General features: G+C 44.2%; 1 protein-coding gene across 1 annotated transcript in view; it reads right to left on the bottom strand.

Annotated features, from left to right (window-relative positions):
• Positions 1-1590: 1590 nt before the first annotated feature.
• The window catches only part of SMYD5 (SMYD family member 5), a 115440-nt gene continuing 89229 nt past the window's right edge, over positions 1591-27801 (bottom strand). Inside the window, exons 9-13 of the mRNA XM_085642770.1 lie at positions 24877-24983; positions 19781-19837; positions 19339-19433; positions 14805-14875; positions 1591-6269 (exon numbers count right to left, since the gene is read on the bottom strand). Coding sequence (XP_085498896.1) covers positions 6125-6269; positions 14805-14875; positions 19339-19433; positions 19781-19837; positions 24877-24983 — 475 coding nt within the window. The 3' untranslated portion in view covers positions 1591-6124. The remainder of the gene's footprint in view (positions 6270-14804; positions 14876-19338; positions 19434-19780; positions 19838-24876; positions 24984-27801) is intronic.

Here is a 27801-nt window from a genome sequence, read left to right as displayed (position 1 = left end):
CGTTGCGGAAAGGGCTTTACACACACTGGATGTTAAAAGGGCCTTACTTTACTACATCCAAAGAACACAACTTTTCAGAAAAACCAAACCGCTAATTGTCTCTTTCTCTCCACCACATAAAGGCAACCCTATTTCTAAATCAGGGATAGCTAGGTGGATTGTAAAATGCATACAGATTTGCTACCACAAAGCAAAACGAACGCTATCTGTTCCCCCTAAAGCCCACTCTACAAGGAAGATAAGGGCTTCTATGGCTTTTCTAGGAAATCTACCACTAGATGACATCTGCAAAGCAGCGACATGGTCAACACCGCACACTTTCACAAAACATTACTGTGTAGATGTGCGTACTAAAAACACTGTTCCAAACAACTGCAACGGATGCCGATGATCGCCGCTAGGGTTGGGTACTGCTATATAATCTATGCACAGTGTATAATCTGCAGCTCATATGCCTCGAACGTAATATGCTACTTACCAGTATGCATCTGTTCTTGGCATGTAGAGCTGCAGATCTATACACGCCCACCCGCCTCCCCGGCTACCTGTATCCGTTCCAGTTTATCTTATTTAGATACAACACACATGGGTTTCTTTACTGTTACTACTACGCACCATCTTTCCCTGCTGGTGAAAAACAATCTGAGGATGGAGCCGAAGCCCATGCGCAATACGAACCAAAGGAGGAGTCACCGACCTCGTGACTTCCAAAGACTTTCCAAGAGGAAAAACAAACTGCAAACATCCGGGCCCAACACCAGATGGCGATCTATGCACAGTGTATAATCTGCAGCTCATATGCCTCGAACAGGGATATATACTGTGGAAACGCAAAATGGGAGCAATTCCCCTGGAGTGCAATTTCAGATGCCATGCTTGTTGTCCTTCCCTTAGTCTAACTCTCCAACATGGCACAGAACTGCCTCATGCTTGTCTCTTGGTCTGCATTCCCGGTCTCTCACCGACTAACCCAGTATTTGATTGGAAGCGGTCTAAGAAGCCTGGGTAATGGTGGTGGTTCGCACCCCCCTATTCTGGTCTAGACACTCTAATGACATTTCTCATGAAAGGAACTGATGTGGCCACTCCCGTAGAGGTAAAAACAGATAACACTATCTCTGCTGACTGGGTGGAGAGTTATAGAACATGAAGCTATTGAGAAAATAGCTTTGCAGAGACACCCAAGGACATAGACTACATATACACATGTTTGGCTGAAAGGTCAATGACTCCCTGAGTCTGAAGAAGCACCATTGTGAGACAGTCTCATTATCTGATCCACATCACCCACACTTACTGTGTCAGATGACAGGTGAAGGAGCGCATAAAGCCTCATGCAGACTCTTTACTGGTAAAACACAAAATCACAAGCATGAGTCTACTATATTCCACAGCAGGCCCAAGAAACTGGTACACAATGTACAACCTGCTGCAAACTGCTTTTGGATTATTTCAACAACTCACAAAACACACTAGGTTACACAATATGGACGAAGCGGTGTGTCTGATCTACAACACGTAGTGATGCTGTCGACTGGCATTCAGTAACAGCAGGAAAGAAGAGTTGAAATAATGAAACAAATACCCACAAAATGTATTGGTTATTTATTATTGCTGGACTAAAGCACTTCAGCCATTCAGGACACACACTCAACATGGTCTTTCATAGTTGCAAAGTATTCGTTCAGAGTGTAAATGTTTCCTGCCTTTGATAATGGGGAGGAGTCAACCAGGCGAAAACCTCTTCCTGCCTCTGATGATGGGAGGAGTCACCAGACTGTAAACCACTTTCTGCCTTCATGATGGGGAAGGAGGGACAGAGAGTAAACCAATGTTTTCCTCTGAGGATGAGTGAGGATTCACCAGAGTGTAAACCACATCTCGCTTCTGATGATGGAAAAGAGAAACCATAGTGTATGGTTGGATGAGGCACCAGGATGTAAACCACCATTGTGGAAACTACTTTCTGCCTCTTAAGATGAAGGTGGGAAGTAGACACCAACTTTTTGTTTTCACTCTTTCAGTCCGTTGCAGTCTATTGTGGAATGAACATACTATACAGGCTTTTTTGCTGCCCAGGATCAGATGCACTTTTCTGACAAGTACCAACGAGACTGATACACGCATGCCAATTAATTCTTACCGGGCATTGATATTAGCTTCACTTAGAGGACTGAGTGGGGCAGCGCCATGGCTGCACCTTTTCTGACAGACGCTTTAAATCCATATTTTGAGGGTAAAAAGAGATCTCTGCATTTTCCTGGAGTCACCAAAGAAAATAGTTTGTTATGTAAACATTAATGCTATGTGCATTTAAATGTTACAAATTATTTCCATGTTGTTTATCTGCACTAGACGGTAAAGCTGCAATATGTACATTCTCCAACATAGAACACGCTATTTTAGATAAACAGAACAATAAAAGATATGCACTTCCTTTTCTATGTGGCCATTTCTCATCATTACCACTCTCTAAGTGGTAAAAGTGGTGAAAATGTGAGATATTTCTAAATAACAGGTTTAATGATCAAAATTGTGCTTGGTGCATCTCATATCATGGCTTGTATACTAACTGGATTAAAAGGTAGGTCAATTTCACATACTGTTTGGCACTAAAAAAAAAACTATAAACGGTTTGGTTCTGCGTCGCTTCAGTGGGGAGAATGGATATTCAGCACTAATGGATAGGCAGTGATCTACATGGAAGAGAGAATGAGGAAGCAAGATTGTTTCTGATTGACTGTGACACACTTGCTTATATTTTGCAATGATGGCAAGTGATAACCTGTTAGGTTACAGGGCTTCAAAGTCATCAGGGCAGTTCTCCTGCGCTATCAAGCTGAATAGTAATAAAATGGCGAATAAACAGAGGACTGATAGAAGCTTGCATAGGTCTATACTCGGATAGAAACATGTGCTCCTGGCATATCTTAGTCTATCGTCTACAACCAACATCAACCAAGGATATATGGGAGACGCAGGGATTCAACGAATGACTTCAGCTGACAAAGTAAAAGCAGCCTTAAGGACGGCCTCAGCAGATTGTACATCTTGTAATATCTTCTGGAATACCAAAGGGATTTCATGCACAGCATTTAAATTCACCGAGGTATCTGGACCACTGAAGTGGAAGTTAACTTCCTGAAACTTGGAACTGAGCAGGCCTGAAGAGCTATGATGAACTAGATCCACTGTGTCGCTATTGCAGCAGCAACTTTTTAAGCCTGGCTTAGGAGATTATGTCTACACTATTAACACCAAGTTACCAAGGAGCAGAATACCAGAGAATACTTATCATGTTAACTTGCAAACTAGTAGTCCTAAACCTCCTCTTCCATTGACTGGTTTCAGGCATGTAACATAATACTAAATCCCCAGGATTCCTACAAATGTGCTTAGCCTTATCCCTTTTTCCAGATCTTTTTATGGTGGGGGAGAGGATTCCAGCTGCTTCTCTGTCTTCCCTAGTATATAAACCTGACGGAAGAGTGGGAAGACATTTGCATCCTTCTGTATGATCTACTACTTCTAAGCAGAGGTTAATCAATGTGGGCATCCTTTTAAGAAATGAGGTTCACAACACAATGTCCACAAAATGTGAGGAGCCGAAGCAGTGCCTTGCAGAAAACATTGATGTGGATGTGTCAAAGCTCACCGTGGGTGGCGGGTGGGAGGAAGGACTCGTCATGGCAAAACAGTACTATCTATATGTGATACAATTTAAAAGCCAAAACACTTTCCTTTCCTGGATGTAAGGCAATCATTATTAACAGTCTATCAAACAGAGTAAAACTGTTTTATGCCATCAAGGTGCAAAAAATTAAATAAAGTCCTAATATCAATATTATGGATAATCCTCTATCTCTTGGATGGAGTAAGAAAAACAGAAGATTGATGTAATGGATAAATGCACTGCAGTCAAATATGAGGTTGAAATGAATGAACGGATGGAATGTCTATGTGGAAGATCACAGAGGGCTCTGCAACTGAGAGAGCCCGAACTTGACGGACTCTTCTTGCCTATGTGATGACTAATAGGTTCAACAGTTTAATACACAACTGGTGAATACTGACTGCAACAGCTGCCAACACAATAGTCACATGCCATACTGGATAGGGATTCTTGATGGGTGGAAATATAAGCAACAGCCCATTACATTGAGTCTGAACTGTTCATTAATCAACAGGAGAACTCTGGTACAGTTATAGGACTACTTAAAAAGAAGAACTGGGAAATAAAGGAATAAGCAAATGAGCATTGTGAGAAGACGGATTAAGGCACAAACTTATTTTCCTACCACTGCTGAATGTCAACAACCACGCCCATTGTCCCAATCCTGATTTATAGTGAACTTATTTCATCTGCTCACTTCAAATGCAGAGTTTTTTCTGAGAGGCCGAGATGTTTAATGATTATAGGTTCAGTCATCTGTTCTTACGGCTCATAAATTAGGGATTGCAGATCAATCCTTCTTAAAATAAGCTGCAGCTTTCATTTGTGTTAATCATGGGATCAGAGAAGTAACATATTCTGGATAAACTATGAACCACCTGGGTCCTCGTCACAGTGTCAGATATTGTGTCAGATTTTGGGCATTAACAGAGACAGAGACTTCCTTGACCACTGCAGGAAATATTTCGATCACCAAGTGACACCAAAGTTGTGGAGTCAGTGACATACTGTCTGTCTTGTAAAACACTGCCTTCTGTACATACTGGTACCTTCTTCCTCCTCAAGAAATGAGGAAGGCATTTCAGTTGGGACAAACTGCTGTGAGTTGGCAATTGTTTACATAGAAAAACTAGTCTCCTTGCAATCGAAGGACGTGAACTACCAAGGACCTATTGTAGACCCCCTTCCAAGACTGCAGGGCATCAGCAGCAGAATTCTGTGGCGGGTATCACTTGCACAACACATTATCCAACATCAATGCCATCCCTAAATATGCTCCCACAGACTGCATGATGTGGAATGTTTTTTCAAATCCTGCCAAAAGAGCTAAAGACGTTGAATACATTTAAAATGAAGGATTAATGCTTAACAGATATTCACACGGAGGCAATGGCGCACAAGCCAGTGCATCTTCCATTTCATCTATCAAAGAGGATATCTCACTTATTAGTTTGGTAGGGTGAAATCGATGGGAAAATATGCCATTACTGTGAATAGTTTATCTTTTAAGTGGCAAAGTCAACACCTGCATTAGTGACAAACTCCCTTAAGAACAGCCGTTACGGAAAAGACAACCAGAGCAGTGGAACACTGCTAGTAATGGCAAAAAAGAAGAACAAAGCAAAATGAGACTGTTATATTCAGCCCTGGAATTGCCACCAGTACTCTCAGTAAACAAAGTACATTTTATGGTATTGTAGGAGAAGGGAATGTCAGAGAGATGAAAGGCCAGGAAGCATTGCTTGATAAAGTCTGGAACATACACCGGTCACAAGGTTTACCCTCAAGACCATGAAGTCATCAAGTCCAAAGATTACAAAATACACTACCTGTGTTGCATCAGCATGCCAACCGCAAAATAAATACAAAGAATGCCAGCCGTGCTTCAGACTGTTAAGGGCACTAGTGGCAGAGGAGAAATGCACAGATTCTCCACCAACACACAGGTTACACAAGAGAGCTAATGATTATTTGAATATTTGCACGCATTCTCTTTAACTCAGTATACTGAAACGTCATGCCTACAATTAGCTACTATTCTCTTTGTCTTTTTTTTGTGTATTCTATTTTTGTCAGTGCTTGCTTTGCATTTTAAATCTACTTTTGGGAGGAAGGTTTATGCTGAGGTAGTGCCCAGGAATACTCTGAATACTCGTGCCACGTGTGTGCAAGACCTAAAAAGTGGCTCTGTGGCAATCGAGGCAGATGTTACCATCCTTGTTCAGACCAGGCTGACAAGATGGAGCTGCTACCTAACAACACAAGCACAGAGGAGTCCGGGACAAGCCCCTCCCCCCCCACTCCACAAGGGATATATAGGGCCAGGTGTTAAAGCCTGAATGCTTCTCCCTCTCCTCACTTGACCCCACTTAGAGATTGCCTGTGAGCTTGTAGGAGTCTCTCACAGCCGTGTTTTCAATGTTTCTAGGAGGCCCGTGTATATCCCAGAAATCAAACGTCAGTCATTTCATCTTCCAGCTCTGCATCATCTGTCTCTCCTTCGCCTTCTATTTCCTCTTCTTCTTCAGATGTCACACTGGTGTCATCGGCTTGATCAAGGCACTTTGGACAAGAGCAGACAAACAGGTAGTTCTCCCTTCAAAGAATAAAACACATTAATGAATCAGACAAATGAAATATGACACCGGCATGAAAATACATACAATATTGCAGATGTGTGACTACCTTCACACATACAAACACATCTAACTATGTTTATGTTGGTTAATTCATGGGAAAAGCTGTATATACTTGGCTAATAACTCTAGCTCTGTTCGACAAATTTCTATGAAACATTTCAGAAAATAGTGAAATCCGCTTAAAGAGGATTTTGGAAGGGTTTATGACTATTAGTCTTCGTTGAGTGGAAGTTTTACCCAAGAATGGAATGCGGACTAGATCGCCAACACAACAGGCCTGTATACATGTCTTCTGCCTGCCCCTCTGATTTGGTGTGAACCCATTGAGCCACTTTTAAAATAGCCCCAAAATTCTAACGTGAATACATAAAGAGCCCCATAGACAAGTAGGACCTAGGATGGTTGAATGAACCACAACATCAAGTCTGAACACAAAATCGGATTTGCCATGAAAAACGAAAAACAGAATATTTTTTTACTGTGTCAGTATTTTAATATATGTAGGTTAGGGCAGTAATTCTGGTGCCACATTTGGCAAAATAATAATTTTCTGAATCGCTTACGGCTTTGGCCCAGTTTCAAGAATGTGCAAGGATAGTGAGCCCTACCGCTACATTCCGGAAAGAAAAGGAAAGATTACAGAAACACAGGATATCAACAACGAAGACAGACTATCCTAGCAGAGACAACGAGGACACACTATTCCAGCAGATCGCCGAACGCTCAATTACCGGAGAAGAAAAAAAAAAAAAATCGGGAGCTCAGGACGGCAGGAGATGGACCCAGAAGCAGCGGCGCCCATCGCTCACTCACCGGAGCAGACCGAGACTCCCTTGGAGACAGCCACGATTTGAATAACAAAAGGAGCACCTGGCCCGCACCCGAAGAAGAGAGGGACGACTCCCCACTGGCCCGGGAGAGAGATCCGAGAGCCGACACTACGCCCAAGCGCAGGAGCGCCTTGCCCGCACCTGGAGCAGACTCGTCTGAGTGAGAGTCGAGAGAGCTGGGTCTCCCCCCCCCCCCCCCCCTGAGAGCCGGCACTATGCACAAGCGCAGAAGCGCCTTGCCCGCACCTGGAGCTGAGAAGGAAGACACCCTCCCCACTGACCCGTGAAAGAGCTGCGAAATCTTTACGCGACATCCCCCGCACATCAAGAGACAGTACATCGGACCTTCGCTGGATCGGCAACACAGGTCCTCAATCAGGTACCGTCCCTCCCTCCATCCCACCCCCCAGCCGCAAGCCTATTTGAAAACTCTGAAAGCTAAGCTTGTGCTCAATGCGCCCACTGGCTCCCCTGGCAGCAGAAACGTGGGTTTCGCGCTGGTCGTCTACTCGCGCACCCGGAGCAGTGTGCTTCTGCCACATTCAATCAGGCAAGCTACACACGCAATAATCTTGGCCATAAACGCTCTGATTTCGCCTGAGAAACGGTGACAAGGAATTGCCTTTTTAAACAAGCAGCTCCACGCTCGGCACTCACACATATAGACTCTTTTTGATATTGCTGTGGCTACCCATGAGAACTAAGCCCTCATGTTTGGCCCCCTAACTCAGTGGTGATCAGGGAGGATGCACTTCGATTGATCACTACAAGTCCCACCATTTTGTGCCTGAACAGATTAAATTCAAAATGGCAATCTTTATGAGCTAATTAAATGAAGGTCCACTCACCTCACCCCTCCACATGAACAAAGACAGAGGACTAACAGACACAGCACGCAACCAAACAGATTCAAAGGACTGAGCTCGATCTACCCCCTACAGAAAGAGGACTAGATCAAGGTAGTTTTAATGCATGGACAGAGGACTTTGCCTAGATAGTTTGGATGCATGGAAAGAGTGATGGGACTAATCACTCCTTCACTAGACAAGCAAGCGGCCATCTTGGAATGACTGATACATCAGGCAATCACCCCTGAGCATAATCACTGATCAGTCAGTCCCCAGAACCACTATTCCCTTAATGCAGTGATGTAATAAATACTGAGGCCTATTATTTCTCATACTCGCCAAATAGATCCCCTCCCACTTTAACTCGCTAACTATCGGACCTTCTCACCCCCCCCCCCTTGCAATCCGAACACACACTATGGAGCCCAAGGGCCAACACACCTACTCCATCAAATACCCTCCTACCCTCTCAAAAAAGGCGGCCAAAGGCTTCAAACATAACCTCCTAAAAGCACACCTACAAACTCCAATCTCTGACCCTTACTTCTCAAATATCACAGGACACATAACGAATGACATTATATTCTACACCAAAAGGAGAGCACAATGGCGGAAAGCCTTTCTTACCCTATTCTCAGCTGCATCCACTAAGAAAACTGCACACGGTATTACGCTATCTATTATTCCCTCTCTGTTCTACAAGGCAACTGCCACAATTACCATTTATCATAATGGGATCATCCTCATGCAGGCATCAGACCATAACCTTAATATACTGGACAATATCTTTCCAATCATCAAAGCGAAGGTTACAAGTCCCTATCCCACCTCTCCTAACCCTCTGAGTGTCTCCCTACTTGATACCCCCCTCTAGACATTCTCCCTCGGTATCCCATTGCACAAATACACCCACCACAGGTCCAACTGTCACCCCACTGAATAACATACATCTGCATTATACCTACTCCCCCCCCAGCTCCACCACTATTTCTACTACACCCACCTCGCCTCACACCCGTTTCACCTCATCCATAGCCTTCCCACACACACCCTTGCCCCCCCACTACCACTCCGCATCTCCACAACCACATCTTCGTCACCTCTTTGGATAGCTCACCCCTTCCCACCCTCCCCATTATCTCTATTCCAGATTTTACTCCAATCTCTCCGTACACAGCTACTGCCGTCAAGTCCGCAGTCCCACCCGCTCCCTGCAATACGAATCTCACCATCCTTCCTCTTACAGCCCACACCAATACACCCTCGCTCCACTCTCCCCCTTCCCAGTGACTTCCACTCCACAACAATGCCACACAGCGAATCAGATACCCCTAAAGCACTCTCCACCCCTTCCTTCCCCATGGGACCCCCCACTGAAAATCCCACACCCTTCGAACCAACACACGTCATACCCCGAGACACCACACAAGCTACAACACCTCCTCCCTTAACCACAGTCCAGGCCATCAACATGACAACCCCTACACCTGAACCCAGACTAGACGAGATACTACTATCCCTACAACAAATAAAAGATGACATACAAACTCTTCATGACCTGATCCGGCAACAACCCAAGCGAAACCCATTCAGCAGCCTTGCTCTAGCCCCTCGCTTCAGGTGCCCCCAAATGGAAAACAGTACCTTACCCCAATGCATCATCCCGGCCGAAAAGGGAAAAGAAAACCCTATCACCTAATGATCTTACTTCCCTACTTCACTCCTACGAACCTCCATCCCTACCATGTGGACCTGTGCACTTAAGAGAATACACACAAATGGACCTTAATCCAACCCATCCATCCCAATGCCTCAAGATTGACAAGACACACTCCCAGAGGTATTGATGAAAACAAACTCACAAGAGTACCCATCTCCCACAACCAGAACACCACCCCGACCAAGACCCAGATAAAATGTATCCTACTAAACTGTAGATCGGCAGCACGTCATGGCACTGATATAGCTGACCTCATTATAACCAATGAACCCGACCTTATAATTTTAACTGAAACTTGGCTAACAATCATCCAAGCCCATTTTAGACATACTAGTTCCCCCAAACTACTAAATCACAAGACTAGATAGACCCCGATAGGTGGTGGTATTGCCTGCATTCATAGGAACAACCTCTCTGTGAGCCGCTCAAACACCCCGGTGTTATCTTCCTGTGAATACCTCTGCCTACACATTACAAACAATAACAAGCCAATATGCTCACTACACTCTGTCTACCATCCTCCTGGTAACAACCTCACCTTCATCGAACACATGATGGATATTCTAGCGACAAATGTCGGACAACAGAATACACAGATCTTCCTGGGGGACTTCAACCACTACTGGAATTATCCTGACGACCCAGAGGTCAATAGCCTCAAAGTTTTCCTATCCGACCTCAACTTGTCCCAAATCTGTGACAGCCCCACCCATGTAAAAGGCTCAATCCTTGATCTAGTAATTTCCAATGCAGACTATCCAGCTAGAATCGATTCTGCCTTGCGATTGGTCTGACCATTACATTATCACTTTTCACATCAAGGAAGTAGTTAAACTACTCTCTGTCCAACCCACGAGAACGAAAATCTGGAAGAGGAACCTAGAAAACATAAATCCGGTTGACCTCGCATCCGCTAGTCACATCCTCACGCCCCCACCGGATGGATCAAAGGATGTACAGGATATGACCAATCACTACTTCCACTCTATGAACAAGGTACTTGACACCTTAACCCCCCTACAATTAAAAAGTCACCACAAAGAACTCAAACCCCATGTATGATGGTAGACTAAATGAAGACAGAAGATCATTGAGAGCAATTGAAAGACAATGGAGAGCCGCCCCATCCACAGCCCACCTCAAATTACTAAGAAGCACCAGAAATGCCTACTACAGAAGGATTAGACGCTCAAAAGCTGATTTCATGTGTGTACAACTAGACCAAGCGAAGAATCGCCCCCAAAAATTGTTCGAAATAATCAAAACTCAGTCTAAGGGTGTCCCCCACTCCCCCAAGCCAATCCGGATACACTCCCCAATTGTGAGGATCTTGCCTCCTTTTTCACAACAAAGACTGATATATTAAAGACAGACCTACTTAACGATCTATTATCCCTTACTGATACACACACAATCTCCTCACGGACCACACCAGGGACCCCGCTTAACTGCTCCACAATACTCGGCCTCAAAAACAATGCCTCCTGGACTACCTTCAACCTCTACAGCAAAGAAACTATCCTAAACACGCTCACTACTCTGAATCCTTCCAATCATTTCACAGACCCCCTGCCAGCATCCCACTTAAAGACCTTCATGCCACTGCCCCTATGGACTAGGATCATAAATTCCTCTCATATGCAAGGAACCATCCCTGACATCCTCAAAGCTGGTCAGGTATCTCCCATCCTTAAGAAAGTATCAGCGGACCCATCAGACCTGAATAACTATCACCCAATAGCCAACATCTCAACCCTGGCCAAACTACTCGAAAAGTGTGTCCACATGCAGCTTAGTAATCACATAGACCACTTCAACCTGCTCGACCAATTCCAATCAGGCTTTCGATCAGGGCACAGTACCGAATCAGCCATGACCAACATAATTGATGACGCATTACAAATACTGGATCAAAACAAAGCCTGCTTGCTAATCCTACTTGACCTTTCTTCATCCTTCGATACAGTCAAACACGACAACCTACTTGACCTCCTGAAGCATAGAATGGGGCTATCTGGAACAGTGTTAAACTGGTTCACTCCCTTCCTCCAAAACAGAACACAAAGATTCAATATCAACCAATCTTTATCCAACCCCACCCCAGTCACTTTGGGAGTACCCCAGGGTTCTTCCCTCTCCCCAACACTCTTCAATCTGTTTATGGAACCACTCACAGAGCTTCTCAACTTCGTAAATATCCAATATCACATGTACGCAGACAACACAGAACTCTACATTAAGGTCCAATCTCTTGAAGACATCAAGTCCCTTACCTCAACGCTCCAAAAAACACAGACCTGGCTAGCTAAGAACCATTTAAAACTAAACACACTAAAAACAGAATTCCTCTTAATCGCTCCCCCCAACCAAACAACTATCATCCGCGAGTGGATGAAGCACCTAACTGCACTCGACGGTCAACCTCTCCTCATTGATTCCGCTAAATCTCTAGGAATAACCCTGGATAATAAGCTAAACATGCAGAAGCATATCAGCGCTGCAACAAAAGGAGCAAATTTTCAGATAAACACACTGAGAAAATTGAAACCCTTCATACCCGCAAATGACTTCAAACAGGCAGTTCAAACTCTAGTAATTCCCAGAGTTGACTATGGGAGTGTCGCTCTCTGTGGTCTTCCCAAATCAACGACCGCTCCTCTCAGAACCTCAATCAATACAGCTGCCAGACTCGTTACAGGCACCAAAAGAAACGGTCACATTTCCCCTGACCTTCATGCCCTCAACTGGCTACCTTTTCAGGCCAGAATCTAGTTAAAAATCGCCTGTATGGCACATAAGGCATTACATCACAAAACCCTGAGGTACCTAGCAGAGAAACTAGTACTATCAGGTGGTAACAGGTCTACCAGGAGTTCCAACAACCTTCGACTTAAACCACAATGTATCTTCTCAGGAATGGCCCCCAGTATATGGAACGCCTTACCCCCAGAAACGAGACTCAATCCATCTGCGATTTTTTTAAAAAAAGAAGTGAAATCAATTCTCATGTCCAAATTCACTTGAACTCATCCTATACACTCCTGTAGTTATGTGCTAATCTATAACTGTTACCAGTACTGTATTCACACAATTCATTGCATTTATATGTATATGCCTGTTTCCTATATTTGCTCTGTAAAGCGCTCCGATACCCGCAAGAATCTTGTTCGCGCTATACAAAACCGTCAAAATAAATAAAAATAAATAAAATATAAAATAGTCAAAAGGCAACCTTATCGGGATGGCCGGATATGAACTGGATCTTGGATGGGGTTGGTGGTTTCCTGAAATTACATTTTCCAAATTCCCCTGTAGAAATGTGTGTCAGGAGTACTAACAATTTGAACCAAAGGAAATGTGTTGAGGGTAGTGATGGCATGGACGCTTTGCACAGGGCATTGCTAAAGGCCATGGCTTGTAGGCTGTGAGTGCAGGCTCAAATGGCATTGATCAGAGTGGATTAAAGAAGACCTCTTCCTGTGGTCAGATGGTACTGTTGGAAGAGGCTTTGAGAATGGCCTTGCTCTGTGCCCAGAAGGGCCTGTAGACATGGATACTTGGCACACGGTTTTGCTAAAAGCCATGGCCTGTAGGGTGTGACTGCATGCTCAAATGGTACAGAGGACAGGGTACTGATCGGAGTTGATTGAAGAATACCCATGTCTGTGCTCAGCTGAGACTGTTGGAAGAGTTTCTGAGAATGGTCTTGCTCTGTGCTCACGAGGGACCGGGATCACTGTGCCACTGGAATCAAGCTATCCTGGCTATTGAATTGAGGGCTGAATGCCCGGAACCGGTCCTAGGATGCTTGTTTCCGGTCCAGGGAGGACCTGGCTTGGCAGTTCGGGCTGGACTGTTCCCATGAGACACAGGGTCAAGACTGATTTGCATATGGCCAGACTAAACTGGGGGGGCATGGTGAGCAAAAGAATGATGGAATTAACCCAGATCTCTTGACTGGGGGTTAATGTTTGGATTTGTTCAGCATTCCGTCCATCAATTGTGTGTCTTTTGCAATTGTGTGTCTTTTGCTTTCTCACCGTAGATATGCATACCAGGCACAGGGCATTTTTGAAGGCCATAACAAAGTAAACTGAAGAAGCCCCTCCTCCCCGTTAAGCTGATACTGTTAAGAGAGCTTCCTGAGACTAGCCTTGCTCTGTGCTTGTGGCTCTTTGTATCAGCACGGTATGAGCCCTTGGAGATAAACACATTCTGCTAATTTTTAGGTAGTCTCCCCTATATCAAATATAGCAGAGTTGTGGTAAGTCTTGCTGTCATACTTTTGAGGTTTGTAGTGCCTTTGCTTTTCCTAGTCTCTGCTCCATTTTTGTCTCCCATCACTAGGGTCTAGCTTATTCCGACTCAGTTATGTCTTCAGCCGTATCAGTAAGTGCCATGCTCATACAGACGGCACAAGCAAGTCAAAAATACATTCTTCTCTGGTGCAGAAGCACAACCTATAAGAACTAGTTACTTTTGATTATGTTCTTTCTGACAGATATAGATCAGTCTGTAGATTCCTATCAACTCCACCAACTGGCTGAATACCAAAGAAAAGACTGTTTGCTTCTGTGCTCTAGCAAACCAAACCCTCTAGCTGCACACAAAGAACAACATTCATACATACAAAGACTGCTCCCTCTCACTGCACATCCACACTCCGAGAAGCGAGCCACAAGTGCACAGCTGTAACAGCACACTCACATACAGTGCTTGGACTGAAAGTGCACACCCCCGCCACCCCATCACCGTTCCCCTTCATGCCTGAGCTCTTTTTAAGACTGAACTTGGGCTGTGTTGCACGAGTGCAAAGTGATCTATTTTTGCTGCCACTCATCAGTACTACTAATGTGAATTGCCCACCCATAAACAGCATTTCCTTCCTTCACCCACATTAAAGCACAGCTACGATTAGGTGCTCCCAATTTCCTCTAAAGCCAGCAGCTCCTTACCACGTGCCTGGAGTTGTGCAGTGGCAGAAGTGTCAAACCACATAAAAGCTGTAACTGCGCAACGTTGCTCTCCAAGGACATGTTATCAGGCTGAAACTTTTTCATACTGATTCTTAAAACCCCTGTTGCCTTCGCTCACCTGAGTGTCTTGTGCCGGCTGTGCCTGCTCCGGTCCCTCTGACAGCAGTCTAAGTAGCTAATGCAGATTTCCTGAAAGATGACATCAGACATTAACAGTAGAGTGGAGGTTTTTAGTTTTGAAAAAAGCGATCAACATTGCACAAACTACATGTCAATGTACAAACTACGACATCCATACCAGATGTTAATGTGTACTGCGTTTATGGTGCATGCTGGATGTCAAACTACAAGCTAGAATCAAGAAGCAAGGTAGACATTCAGATGCAAGGTAGAAGCTAGGGTGCAACCAGACATCAGGGTGTATGCTGAACATCAGGATGCACGCTAAACCTCTGGGTGCACGCCAAACATGAAGATGAAAGGACAACGTGGTGGGGGAAGGTAAACATTGGCTGCAGAATACATAGTTAAAGCTCTTTAACAAAGATATTTATATTTGAGAATCTGTAAAGTACTGTTGCTTCTGTAAGCACCAAATGCATAGAACAGTCTTGTAAAAGAGATGTAATGCAAAAGCTCTGCAAAAGGTGGAGATTTCACGATTGAGTGCCCTATAGACCGTAGGAGAGCTTGGATGCCATGACTGATGCACACTCACACAACAACAAAAAATATATTTAAAAAAGCCTCTGCACATATAAAAAGAAGGTACTAACTACATACTCTTCATATGACAACTACATATAAAGAGATTCACCAGCATGGGCAAAGTAGTCTCTTTAGGCAGAGGGATGAGTTGGATACACCAGTGAATATAAACATATTGTAAACTCATTGTTCTACCTTGTCTTATCAAACATACACAATATCGGCAAAACGAAACATAGCACAGGCATGGGGGGCCTCCACGCCGCCCAAACTGAAGAAGTGGAAGGAGGACATGGACTGGTGCATGATGAGGGAGAAAACGGTCTATGTTGCTCGGGGGTGCCCAAAAAAATGGATTGAAATATTGACTAAATGGAATGTGTACCGGGGAGGACTGTGTGAGCCCCCGGAGGTCCCCACGCCCGAAGACCACTGTATGATATAAATAACGTGACATGGACGGAGGGAGACTCCGGGAAAAGCCAAGGAAATGTGTGCTAGCCTCCTAACCCTGTGTAATGGTATCTAATTTGAAGCAGAATTATGTAAGCATGACAAAGTTGTTTAATTTCAATAAACAGAAGTTTAAAAAAAAAAACATACACAATATCGAATGGAGGATAAAATGCCAATAAATGTATAAAATTGCTAGAACAAGTTCAAATTTTAATCTTCGTTTAATCTTCAAAGCTTTAATTTCTTCCGTAAAATCATATCTGTCACGATAACGGTCACATTAACGGCCAACACGTGTTCCTTGGGCTGCATGCCATTTCTCAAGGCACAGTGTCTTATTAATTGATTTTCTCTGCAGAAATAAGTATTTAATTTGTGGTCCCTTAATGTGAGTGGATTATTGTGGATTTTACCCATTGCAATGGCTTGTCACTATTTTTCATACTTCTCTCTTGTTTTTAAAGGGCACCTTTGAACACGGATTCTTCACTGAGTCATGTCGGGGGACATGGGTGTAACATTATTAGATCTCACAGTGACACGTCTGCTGAGTGCGGTCAAGGGAAGAAACTGAACTACTGTATAACATGTTGACTTGTTGCTGTGTGAACACAGTAAACTTCTAAAGAAAAACACTTATCACATTACTGAAACACATTGGTGCGACCCCACACTAGTTGTCTAATTGCAGAACAACTTGGCTCAACACATCATTCTACTCCGGGATCTGCGGCAACCAAGTCAATTACAAGATGGCAAAGACTAGCTTCAAGCGCTGCTTCTGGAGCTCCCGCACTCTAGTCTTTTTTGTCCCTACTCCAGTAGTGTTTAGCAAATGAAGTTCCTTATGCCCTGGAGTGTTATTGGTTTCTCCAGAGAGCTACTTTAGCACTTAGGCCATCAAGAGGGTTTATAGAGGTACCGGCTCACCATCGACCTCTGCTGTGGCATTAGGGACACAATGGGTGATGGCATTTTGTTTGCATCTTGGCAAATAAGAATTTTCATTCTAAAGCTGGTCTTTGAACTGGTAAAGCTACATTGCTTTTCTTTTTCTCTCACTAGTATAAGAAATACTTTACACATGTGCAACAAGCCACAATGTTTTAGTTGTCCTAAGCCTTAGCTTGCTGACAAATTGTGCTGTAATCTTTTTGAGTCTTGGGCAAGGACAACACTGCTTTATATCCTTCTGAGGTCAGGATACTGAATTCTAATAAAGAGGGTAATAGTAAGGATGCAAGCTTCCACAGCTTTGAATCTTCCCTTGTCTCTTGTAATTCTGCCGCCTTGAACTGGGAATGTTATCCTACGTCTCATTATCTTCGTTCTAATGGGGAGAGAGAAATGCAGGGCAGCTTTTCAGGACATGTGGTCGTGTGACATTCTAATGGGGGAAGGGGAGTAAAATAGGATGACACCTTTTTCAGTGCACGCGGTTGTCACTGTGTGTCATTGTGATTACAACAATTGTTACTTCTGGGCCATACCCATCGGTTTGATGACAACACATTTCTAAATTATTTTGCACTGTGGATTGGGGCGAAAAGAGACACTATTTTTTATTTTTGCAGTTTTTTTTATATATTGTGCGAACTCGACCTGAAGGTATTGGTGCGCTTTACATGAGCACCAGTTGCATTACAGACGGACATGTTCATTTTTGGTAGGCACAGAAAGATTACGCGATTTGCCCAGAATCAGAGGATGTTGAGCCGACGCGGACACTCAAACCTGGTTTCCCAGCTCCAAAGTCAGCAGCCGTAAGGCCACATCATCGCAAAAATGGTCAACTGTACTCTTTTCACGTCGCCACGTGTCTTACAATGGCCTCCCTGTTTACATAATGATTTTAATGTGGATAGACTTGCACTCACACATTTGTATTCTGTGAGATGAGGTATCTAAACACACACAATTTTGGAAGAAAATACCTCCTTAGTCTAGTTTTCAAGTCACTACCATGCATTTCAACTTCAAGCTCACCTTTTCATCAATGTTACATAACTCCCATACACCTGGCTGCTGCCAGCCTGTGATCCAGGGATGCCACTTTCCCTACACTGGTCCTTGGAGACCCCTCACTGTGCAATGCTTTAAAGTATGCCAGCTTATTATGATCACTGTGTGACCTTCCTATTCAGGGCTAAATCTGAACCTAAGGGACTTTTAAAGTGGATGGCTACCAGGAGACTGGTTAAACCCTATCCTCCAAGGCGCTTGCAGCATGAGGAGTTGGGATTTATTAAACTGCCTTTAAAGTGGCATTATACAGCACTCCTCAAACTGCTTCCTTAAAATGTTCAGCTATCACCATTAGGATGTCTTGCATACACACAGGGTCTTGTAGGCAATATACAAGATGCAAATCAGATGCAAGTAGAGTCCAGGACAAATTTGTGTTGAGATTTCCATTGTAGCCCCTCTTTTCATTAAAAACTGTAACTACAAAATAACCTGTGGATGCAGAAGTATAAGACAGTTTATACTTGTTTAACAGCAGGCTCCAGGTTCGAAAACATTACAGGATGCTTAGAAGGCAACTGAATGGTGGAAAACAATCACTTAACTGACTTTGGCTGTCAATTACGCAAACTGAATAATTCACCATTTTTTGTCTTTAGACTTATTTCTTATCTTAAAACACAAGTTTACGCTTCTGCAATTCCAAACAGTAAAAGTGTTTGATGAGATTACTTTGAATTTATCAGTTTTGCCCGAAGCTCAAATGCTTTGAATGTAAAAGGTTTGAACATGCCCTTTTGTACTAAAAGTACTTTAATGTGAATTCTTTTTTTAATAAACTAAAAATAAACTCTAATCTTCATGCAGTCTTTTATGTTTCTTGCTCATTCTACTCTTCCCAATGAGTCCCCTTCTCTTTATGTCCATTTTCATCTTCTTGTGCAATAGAAACAGTGGTAGCGCTGCCTCTATCACACGTTTGCACCTCATGCCCACCCCTGCTCCTTTCAGTACTTTTCTCTTATTGTTCCAGCTTCATCTCCCGTTTGCCCCGTCTCCCTTCTGGTGCTTCCTTGTTCTATCTCCTTTTTATTTCCCGAACCTATTTCCATTTTGATTAACTTCCACACCAATTGCAATCTCAAACCATTTATTTAGACCTAAATAGAATTCTAACCAAATGATAGAAACTAGTCACTGGGCTCCCCCTTGGTTCTGGGGTATATATTTTCACTTACTCAGCAAATCTGGAATGGATTCCCTCCTAAATGCCCTAAGGTCCAGTTTACACTTAATACACTTCCGAAGCTAACTGAACTCAATAGATTATTTTTGGTAATACCTCTTAGAAACTTTATCAACCACCTGTCTGGAGTGGTATTTGTTTGTCATATATTTTCCATTTATTTATTAAAGGGAGTCACTGCTCTATTACTCTTCATACTGCCCTGCATAAATGCATACACAACATACAAATAAAAGCATGGAAATATGTGCAGCCCCATTGCAAAGTACAAACTCACCTCCCCTTTCTGTATGTCATCCAGAGCAGTGAGGTGCAAGAGAAAGTTATTGTCCGGGAATGACGTCTCTGCGTTGGGGATACAGCTGTGGTTACCTGTGTTTGGGGGGACAAAACACCCCTTTAAAAGTTAATCTGCGAGTTCAAGACGACATCTTCCCATTTTCAAAGTGAGCAGGACATGACTAGGCACTTAGCTAGGAACTGTAGGGAGTCCGGCACTACAGGAAGGTGCCGGAGTATGGATCCCATTTAATGTGGTGGCCTTGGTTGGGACGGATTCCTATCAGGGCACCTGAGCCCCTCTAGGTGCAGAGCCTGAGAAGGAGACACTTGTGGTGCACCAGGACAGCCCCAGGCTTGGTTTGCACTCTAGCCGCAAGACCATAACCTCATCATACACCAAGAACTGGGGAAAGAACAGATGTGTCCTTAATACTTACAGCAACTCTGCAGCATGTAAAGGCCAGAACCCTCGCAGTTCAGAAATTCGCCTGTCACTGCAACAGAAACAAAGGCATATTTAGACACTGCTCCTTTATTACTTGGTGAGAACCAAAACAATATTATTACAAAAAGAAAATATTTTCAACAAAATGACATTTGAATTTGAATTTAAAATCATTTATTAAGCGCACTTTTACCATGCGGTTTCATGGCGCTTTGTGTGATGCAGTGGTCGTCAGCAGCGGAAGGCTAGGCAGTGTAAGCTCGCACGAATAGGAAGGTTTTAAGGTCCTTCCGAAACTGCACATAGGAGAGGGATGTGCGAAGGGCAGCAGGGAGGGAATTCCAAAAAGCTGGAGCAAGAACAGCGAACTTCGCTCCACCAGACTTCTGTTTCTTGAAGCGGGGGGTGGCCAAGAGAGCCATATGGGTGGAGCGGAGTTCTCGGCAAGGGAGATAGGGCTTAATAGCGGAGCATATGTACTCAGGGGCGGTGCCCGACCTAGCCTGAAAGGTGAGGCAGCCAAGTTTAAAGAGGGCGCGCTCTCTCACCGGAAGCCAGTGCAGTGCTTTAAGCAGTGGAGTGGCCCGATGATATCTAGGTAGGCCGTGAATCAGGCGGGCAGCCTGATTCTGTATCAACTGTAAGCGGTGAATCGCATAAGCAGGAGCCCCATTGTAGATAATGTTGCCATAGTCAATGCGCGATAGTACCATGGCCAACACAATGATCTTTAAAGCAGAAAAAGACAAGAAACGAGAAACTTTCCTGATTATCCTGAGGGAAAAAAAGCAAGAGGAAACCACTGAGCCAACTTGTGAGTGGACAGAAAGTTGTGAGTTCAGGAGAATCCCAAGAGTTTTGACTTTAGGTACGGGAAGAGGGGGGACACCAAGTGACAGAGGCCAACAGGAAGGAGACCACGGACTGCAACCACCTCCGGTCAAGACCAACTCGGTCTTGTCCGGGTTGAGTTTGAGGTGGTTGCAGTTCATCCAATCCTGAATAAATGTCATAACTGTCTGGACGTTAAGAACAGATGAGGGAGAATGGGAAAGGTTGAAAATTAGCTGGAGGTCATCGGCGTAATTAAACACCGTGACCTCCAGCTTTTGTTACGAAAAAATGAGGGGGTGAATGTATAAATTAAATAAGAGAGGGGAGAGTGATGAGCCCTGAGGAACCCCGCACTCCACCTTACAGGGGGCCGCGGTGAAATCGGCCAAGTGGACCGCTTGAGCCCTCCCTGCTAGGAAGGATTCAATCCATGAGAAGGCCAAGCCTTCTATGCCCGCCGCCCTGACACGGCTAAGGAGGATGGAGTGGTCCACCGTGTCAAAGGCGGCGGACAGGTCCAATAGGATCAGGGCTTGCGGAAGGTTGACGTCAATACCCTCACGCAGCTCGTCCATTACCGAGATCACCACCTTCTCCGTGGAGTGCAGGGGGCGAAAGCCAGCTTGACAAGGGGAGAGGCAATGATTAGTCTCTACATGGGTGCTTAAGGTAGTCGTGACGTGGGTTTCAAGGACTTTTTCTAGATAAGGCAGAAGGGAGATGGGGCGGTAGTTGGAAGGGGAGGACGAATCGGCGTCAGGTTTTTTAATGATGGGTATGACAACCGCTGATTTGTGTGGACTGGGGACAATTCCTTTCCTTAGCGAATCATTGAGAAGAGTCAAAGGTGGGGTGGGGCAAGCTAGGTAGATTTCCCTAAGAATATGGGCTGGGGCAAAATCCAGGGGGGAGCCCGATTTAACCCGATGAAGCAGCGGGGGAAGTGTGTCATTGGTTAACAGTGGAATGAAATTTAGTTTAGAGACCGTGGGGGGCGGGGAGGGATTGACAAATGAAGGGGGAGGCGGGGAGATGTTAAATTTGATTTTGGCAACTTTGTCAATAAAATACTCATTGAGCGAGTCACAGAGGGACTTAGAGGGGGGAATAATAGCCGTAGCTCTGCTGGATAATGCCAGTTCATGGACCGTGGAAAAGATTTCCTTCGAGTGGGACTCTGCTGCCATTATCCTGCTCGTATAGAACTCGGTTTTGGCCTCAAGAATGCCCTTTTTATAGATTTTTAGGACAGACAGATAGGTTGTCTTTAACGCAGGACTATAGGTTCTTCTCCAAGCTCGCTCGGCTCTCCTTGCAGCTTATTTCTTTACTTTTAGGTCTGGAGTAAACCATCGATTGGCTGCATGGGCCCGCTTGACTGTAAGCCGCCTCAGGGGGGGGGACATCAAGCAAAAAGCCGGTCAGCATCAAACTGAAGTGATTTGTGTAAATTATCTCCAGCGATGCATCCAAAATGTTCAATGCTCAACGTTCTGCGACATGCTGACTGACCCAATACATGTCTTTTTACAACATGCTGATCCCACGGCCCAAGCAATATATTCCAACACGCCATTTAGGGATTCAAGAAACCAAATGATTGCTAAACTTATCCGCATCACCCGATACCCTCAGAAGGTTCATTCAAACACTGTATGCAAATTCTCTTGTTAAAAAAAAAAAAGGCACTCATGAAATACAGAAGAACATATACTACAGGGATCTCACGCCCCTTCGCCATGTCATCAGGATAGTAATGGGATTTAGAACCATTCAGTATGATTTTTTTTTATCGCAAATGCATTTTAGAAGGCCCAAAAATCATAAGGAAATCTGGGACTATGTCTACACACACTAGCCTACATTACTGCTACATCTTGTGCATAGGACTGGATAGGAGGGAAATGTGATTAGCTTTCCAACACAGTGAAGTGGAAGCCATCATCGTTATGCTTGTAGATGGAGTAAAATAAAGGATCTCCACGCCTGGGATGGTCCTTTCCAGTTGTTGTTCTGAGAAACTTTAGAAGAGTCATGGAAAGCAGGAAGGGCTATGTGCTACACCAGTGTCCTCAGGGGAGACCCTCGCACTGCACGAAATCGCAAAGCCAGAGCTCACGGATACACTCCTCGAGAACACCACACTCCAACAACATATTGTGGTTCTCTCAAACACCAGTATTAAAATGTTTCCCATAGATCCATCAAACTAAATCAGAATCTTTTTAGGTAGATGTCACAATCTCGGCCAGGGCAGATTCAGCTGGTTCGGACAAGATAAGTGTTAAGTAATTCTTTTTTCAATGTGCTGGACTGCCTCAGTTCTGCCTGAACTAAAATGACCACAGCATGGGTTGGAGTCTGTCGAACTCCTGAATGGACACTGACTTGGAGATTCAGAATGGACTTCACATCTCGGACCTTTTTAACTAGTTAAGTGTGAGTGAAAGATTCTCACCTTACAAAAAATTTTTTTTAAAAGGGTTACATGATTGTACAGAGAAGTGTGCTTTTCCTAGAAAACTTATAGCAGGGCGAGTAGCAGTGAACCTTTCACTGTGGCCTAGGTACCTTGTATGCCTGTGCGACCTGTTTTACAGAGGGTGGGAAGAAAGGTGAAATTACATGGAAGATGTCATAGTCAACCAAGGCTCAAGGCTCGTTCAACTATAGAGGTGGGAGGTTGTGGCATGGGACACTCGAGTGATGCATCTAAAGCCCAGACATTGGCTGTAAATCAACCCTGTAAACAAAGCTCATGACTGTACAATGAAAGCCATCAGTATTAGGACCAGGGGAACTCGAGCTTACTTTAACTATATAATTCTCCTGTTCCTACAGACAAATAACCAAGGCCACGTCCAGTTTTTCAAACCTATGAGTACTCTTTTCCAGGTTGTGCCCACTGTTGGCAGCTCTTGAGACTTAAACTACTGTCTACTTTGTATAACAGCATGCTTACAAATAACAGCGTAGCAGGAGATAAAGGTGCAATGACCAGCTTACAATAGGTGGTTGGTGAGAAAATTCTATCACACTGAACGCATTACTCCTTTCATAGAAAAGCAACAGAAAAACATTGCTCCCATCAAAAGAAAGTCTCAAAAGGAGCAATGTTTTCACTAAAAAATGTACATGAAGGATTATAAATCCAATAAACAACAGTTCTTGCCATTTCAACCCATTGGTCTTACAAAAATCATGCAGATTGCTTTGCTACGTATTACAGCAGTAGTTTGGGACTTTATCCTGTTTTTGGGTGCACTGTATACCTTACAAACATGTTAAATCAAAGCAAAAAGACCAGCTAATGGCTTCCAGTGGTTTCATTTTGTCATGTTAAAATAGGTGTGTTATATACAACTGTTCAGTCAGTGAAATATCATGTAAACAGAGCTTTCAGTCTTCAGATAATGGATTCTTGAGATGATGGTTAACAACCATGCAACACAACTACCTGGGCTACAAATATGAGATCTTTGTGTTTAACACAATTAGGCACTCGGAAGAGACGAAGCTGTACTCATAGCCACAGACTAGCTGCATAATACCAACCTCCCTTGGAAAACAAAAAAAGTAATACCGATTACAAATATATAGTGAACTAAAGACACTCAAGTAGATCCACCAGACACGCGGACGGACAGGGACATTGTTGCATGCCCATGGGACTGCCCTAGGTTGCGGCCATACTGGATACATGTGGGCCAATGTATTTCAGAGGTCACAGAAGCGAGCCATTTTGGGATATGGTTCAGCATTGGTTCAGCTGATGGTCGCTACGCGAGACAGTGCACGGCACTGGGGGGCCAGGTGAGGTACAGAACTTGGAACTCTTGATAAATGGAATGGTCTGGCATTTGCTAGTTGAATGCTCAGTGTACAAGGCCCATGGGTGCCAAGGAAATTCGTCAAAGTATGGGGCCAGTGGAGAGAATTTCTGAATATAGCTTGATGTCTTGGAAGAAATGTGGGAGTCCGAGAGATCAACGCAATGGTGAGATCCTGTCCTAAAGATCTGATATGAACAGGCAGGTTGCAGCAGAGGACCCACAAGTGGGGATGAGTTTGAGTAGCTCTGGGGTGTCTCGGCATAAGCCTGGCATAGGAATACTGATAATACGAACTGGCTTGTGCAGGACGGAAATGTGTTAAAATGTTAAAGGACATTATGGAGGTTTCTACTAAACATGCTGTAAACGTACACTAAAAAAGAATTCTATAAATCCACCAAACATATCATCGTCGGCTTACCTTTCTCAATGTCTTTATAGAGCTGGTCAATGAAGGAGTCCAGCTGTTCCCTCTCTGGCGCCTGCAGATCAAGGGCATCGCAGCCATGCACCCACTGACTCAAGGAGCTGCAGAGAAATCAAAAGAAGCATTGACAGGTTATGAAATAAAGACCTATGTAACGTTCAGTCCTCCTACGTGATATTGCTGTATTTAAGTGAGGAGTGTGGATATTGAATCAGGAAACAAAAAACCTTTAACTTCACAACAACATGAATAATACTTTGGGGGCAAGTTACAGAGGTAAAGAATAAGTTACTTACCTTTGCTGACAATGTGTCAGATAGAGACTATCAAGCCGTAGATTCCTTACTTTAGAATATTCCCCAGACATCAGGCTGGATCTGGAAATGTTTCGAGCAGTACCCCTGCGCGCTGGTACATGGCATTGTTTGGCTCCACGACGGTGTTGCCCGTGCCTGAATTAACGTGGGTGGTGCCTATATAGGGGCCATCAGAGGGATCTGATGTCAGTTTCTTATCACTATTTTCCATGCCAGAAGTGCAGAGCCACAAAGGATGCAGACACACTGGTGTGCATTTCTAAGGCACTCAGAAGGGCGACTCTAAAATTCAAATCAATTCACAGAGTGGGGAGGATGAGAGGGGCAGTAAAAAATATGTGCTTAGACAGAGTCTTTACTAGATATGGCATTACCAAACGTAATCAACTGGTTCATGTGATAGAGACTTCTAGTCGCAGATACCTTACCTTCGAATAGATACTCAAGCAATACCTCCCAGGAAGTGGGACTGAGAAATAGATTAGACCATAACGTCCTGCAGAACCGAACCGGCAAAATGCACATCACAATGGACCTGGGCATCCAGACAGTAATGTTTTCTGAACGTATGCAAGGACACCCCCAACTTGATGCCAAACAGACGTCCAAGACAAGCACTCTGCGTCCTGACGCAGTTGTTGCAACCTTGGCTCTGGTGGAATGAGCACGCAAATCCTCAGGGACTTTCTTTTCCCCCCCAATACGTACCAGCTCTTAATGCAGAGCATTATCCATCATGAGATGGTCTGTTTCTGCACAGCACTTCCTATCTTTGCCCGGACATACCTTACGAAGTGTTGGTCGTCCACTTGGAACTCTTGCAATCAAGGTAGAGCAACAACACTCTTTAAGGGTCCAGGCGGTGGAATCCCTCCTCTTCTTCAAAAGGATGAGGCAGAGCAAAAAAGGTAGGCAAGGTGATATTTTGGACTACAAGAAGGAGTCACAACCTTCAGGAGGAAGCATTGGTTCTTAGAACTGGTTTGTCTGGGTGAAATTCTGTATCAGCCCGGTACACAGATAGTGCCTGCAATTTGCTGACCCTCCTGCCCGATGTTATGGCCACTAGAAAAGTCTTCATGTAAACAAACACGGTGGTCAGTTGTATAGCGGCTCTGACAAAGATATAAGGCCCAACTCCATTTTAAGTAGGCCGCGACTTAATTTTCTGTATTTCTGAAGAATCATCAACATGTCTGCCTTTTACGCAGATGTGGTCTGTCCTTATCTTTCCAAGAACTGTGAAAGTGTCAAGTCAATTAGATATAAAGACATTAACAAAACACCTGATGCGACATCAGTCTGGGACAAGTACATTGTTATCTCAATTTCAAGGTCAAACAAAGAACAATAGACAAAATAGCATAGTCTGAGTTGTTGAACTTTGAACTTGTATGTTTAAAGGAATGCATCTTAGACTAGCATCTTGAAGCTTATTGGTTAAATCAAACACCACTACGGTGAAATTGCAAATTCCATCTCAGATAAGATACAGTACACAATTGCCACTTGACCACCTGTCAGGAGAGGTCCTTCACCTCAGATCATCGAGAGCAAGATACTGCCAGACCAGAAGACGATCCTACCTGCCAGAGATGCTGCTGCTGTATTGCACTTTCTACTGAAATCGGATACCGAGCCTGGGAGGAGTGGATGCTTAACGCGTGTTAGCCCTTCACAGGGAACACGGTCTCCTTGAATCCCGATAATTATGGCATACAGGTATGCAGTGTTCATTTTTATTTCATTGTTCACAACGTGCATTTGTGCTGTTTTAATCGTATTCTGTGTGGTTATTTTAGATGTGTTGCACATCAGGGTGCACCTGTTGAAATAAATGAGCTTTTTAGTTAAAGTGCCCTTTTCGTAGCTCATCCTGCATGTGTTTGAGATTGAAGAGAATGAAAAAGGTTGGTTCCTGATAACCACGGTGCCCCTAGATCCCCGTTTAGGGACTGTTAGTAACCTACAAGCATTGACGCCACTTTAACTCTGTAATGGGTGGGGTACTCCAGGACTACAAAAACCTGTCTCTCACATTCAAGCGTGGTGTACTGAACTACGTTTAATCGTGTCACCCATGGGATTGAAAGCAAACCTTGTAGAGCTGAGCCAGAGACTCAGTTTATGCAACAGCTCGAAAGGGGTGAGCATAGGCAAGGTCAGGACCAGGTTGAGATCCCATTGGGGCACGATGAATGGCCTGGGAGGGAACATATGCTGAAGTCCTTTGAGGAGCCTAGTCACAACCGGAGACCTCAACAAAGAAGGCTGTTTGCTGAAATGGCAGACAGGTAACCTTTAACAGTGTCCAGAGAAGAGCCCAGTTGGGACGAAGAACAATCAAACAATAGAACTAGGGATAAGGGAGAAGAAAGAGGGTCACTATCCTGGGATGCACACCATGCCACGAACTTGTCCCAATAGAGAGCTTATACCATCTTGGTGAAAGGACGCATATCTGCCAGAATAACATCACAGACTTCAGGAGGGAGGAAGAAGGCTGTCAACTGTCGCCACTCAAACTCCCAAGCATGAAGGCGGAGCTTGTGCAGGTGTGGGTGCAGTACCCTGCCCTGTTGCAACAAAAGATCCACCCAAA

Source organism: Triturus cristatus, chromosome 2_2 (assembly GCF_964204655.1).
Source record: "Triturus cristatus chromosome 2_2, aTriCri1.1, whole genome shotgun sequence".
Classification (NCBI taxonomy): domain Eukaryota; kingdom Metazoa; phylum Chordata; class Amphibia; order Caudata; family Salamandridae; genus Triturus; species Triturus cristatus.
This window is presented reverse-complemented; position numbering and strand designations above follow the sequence as displayed.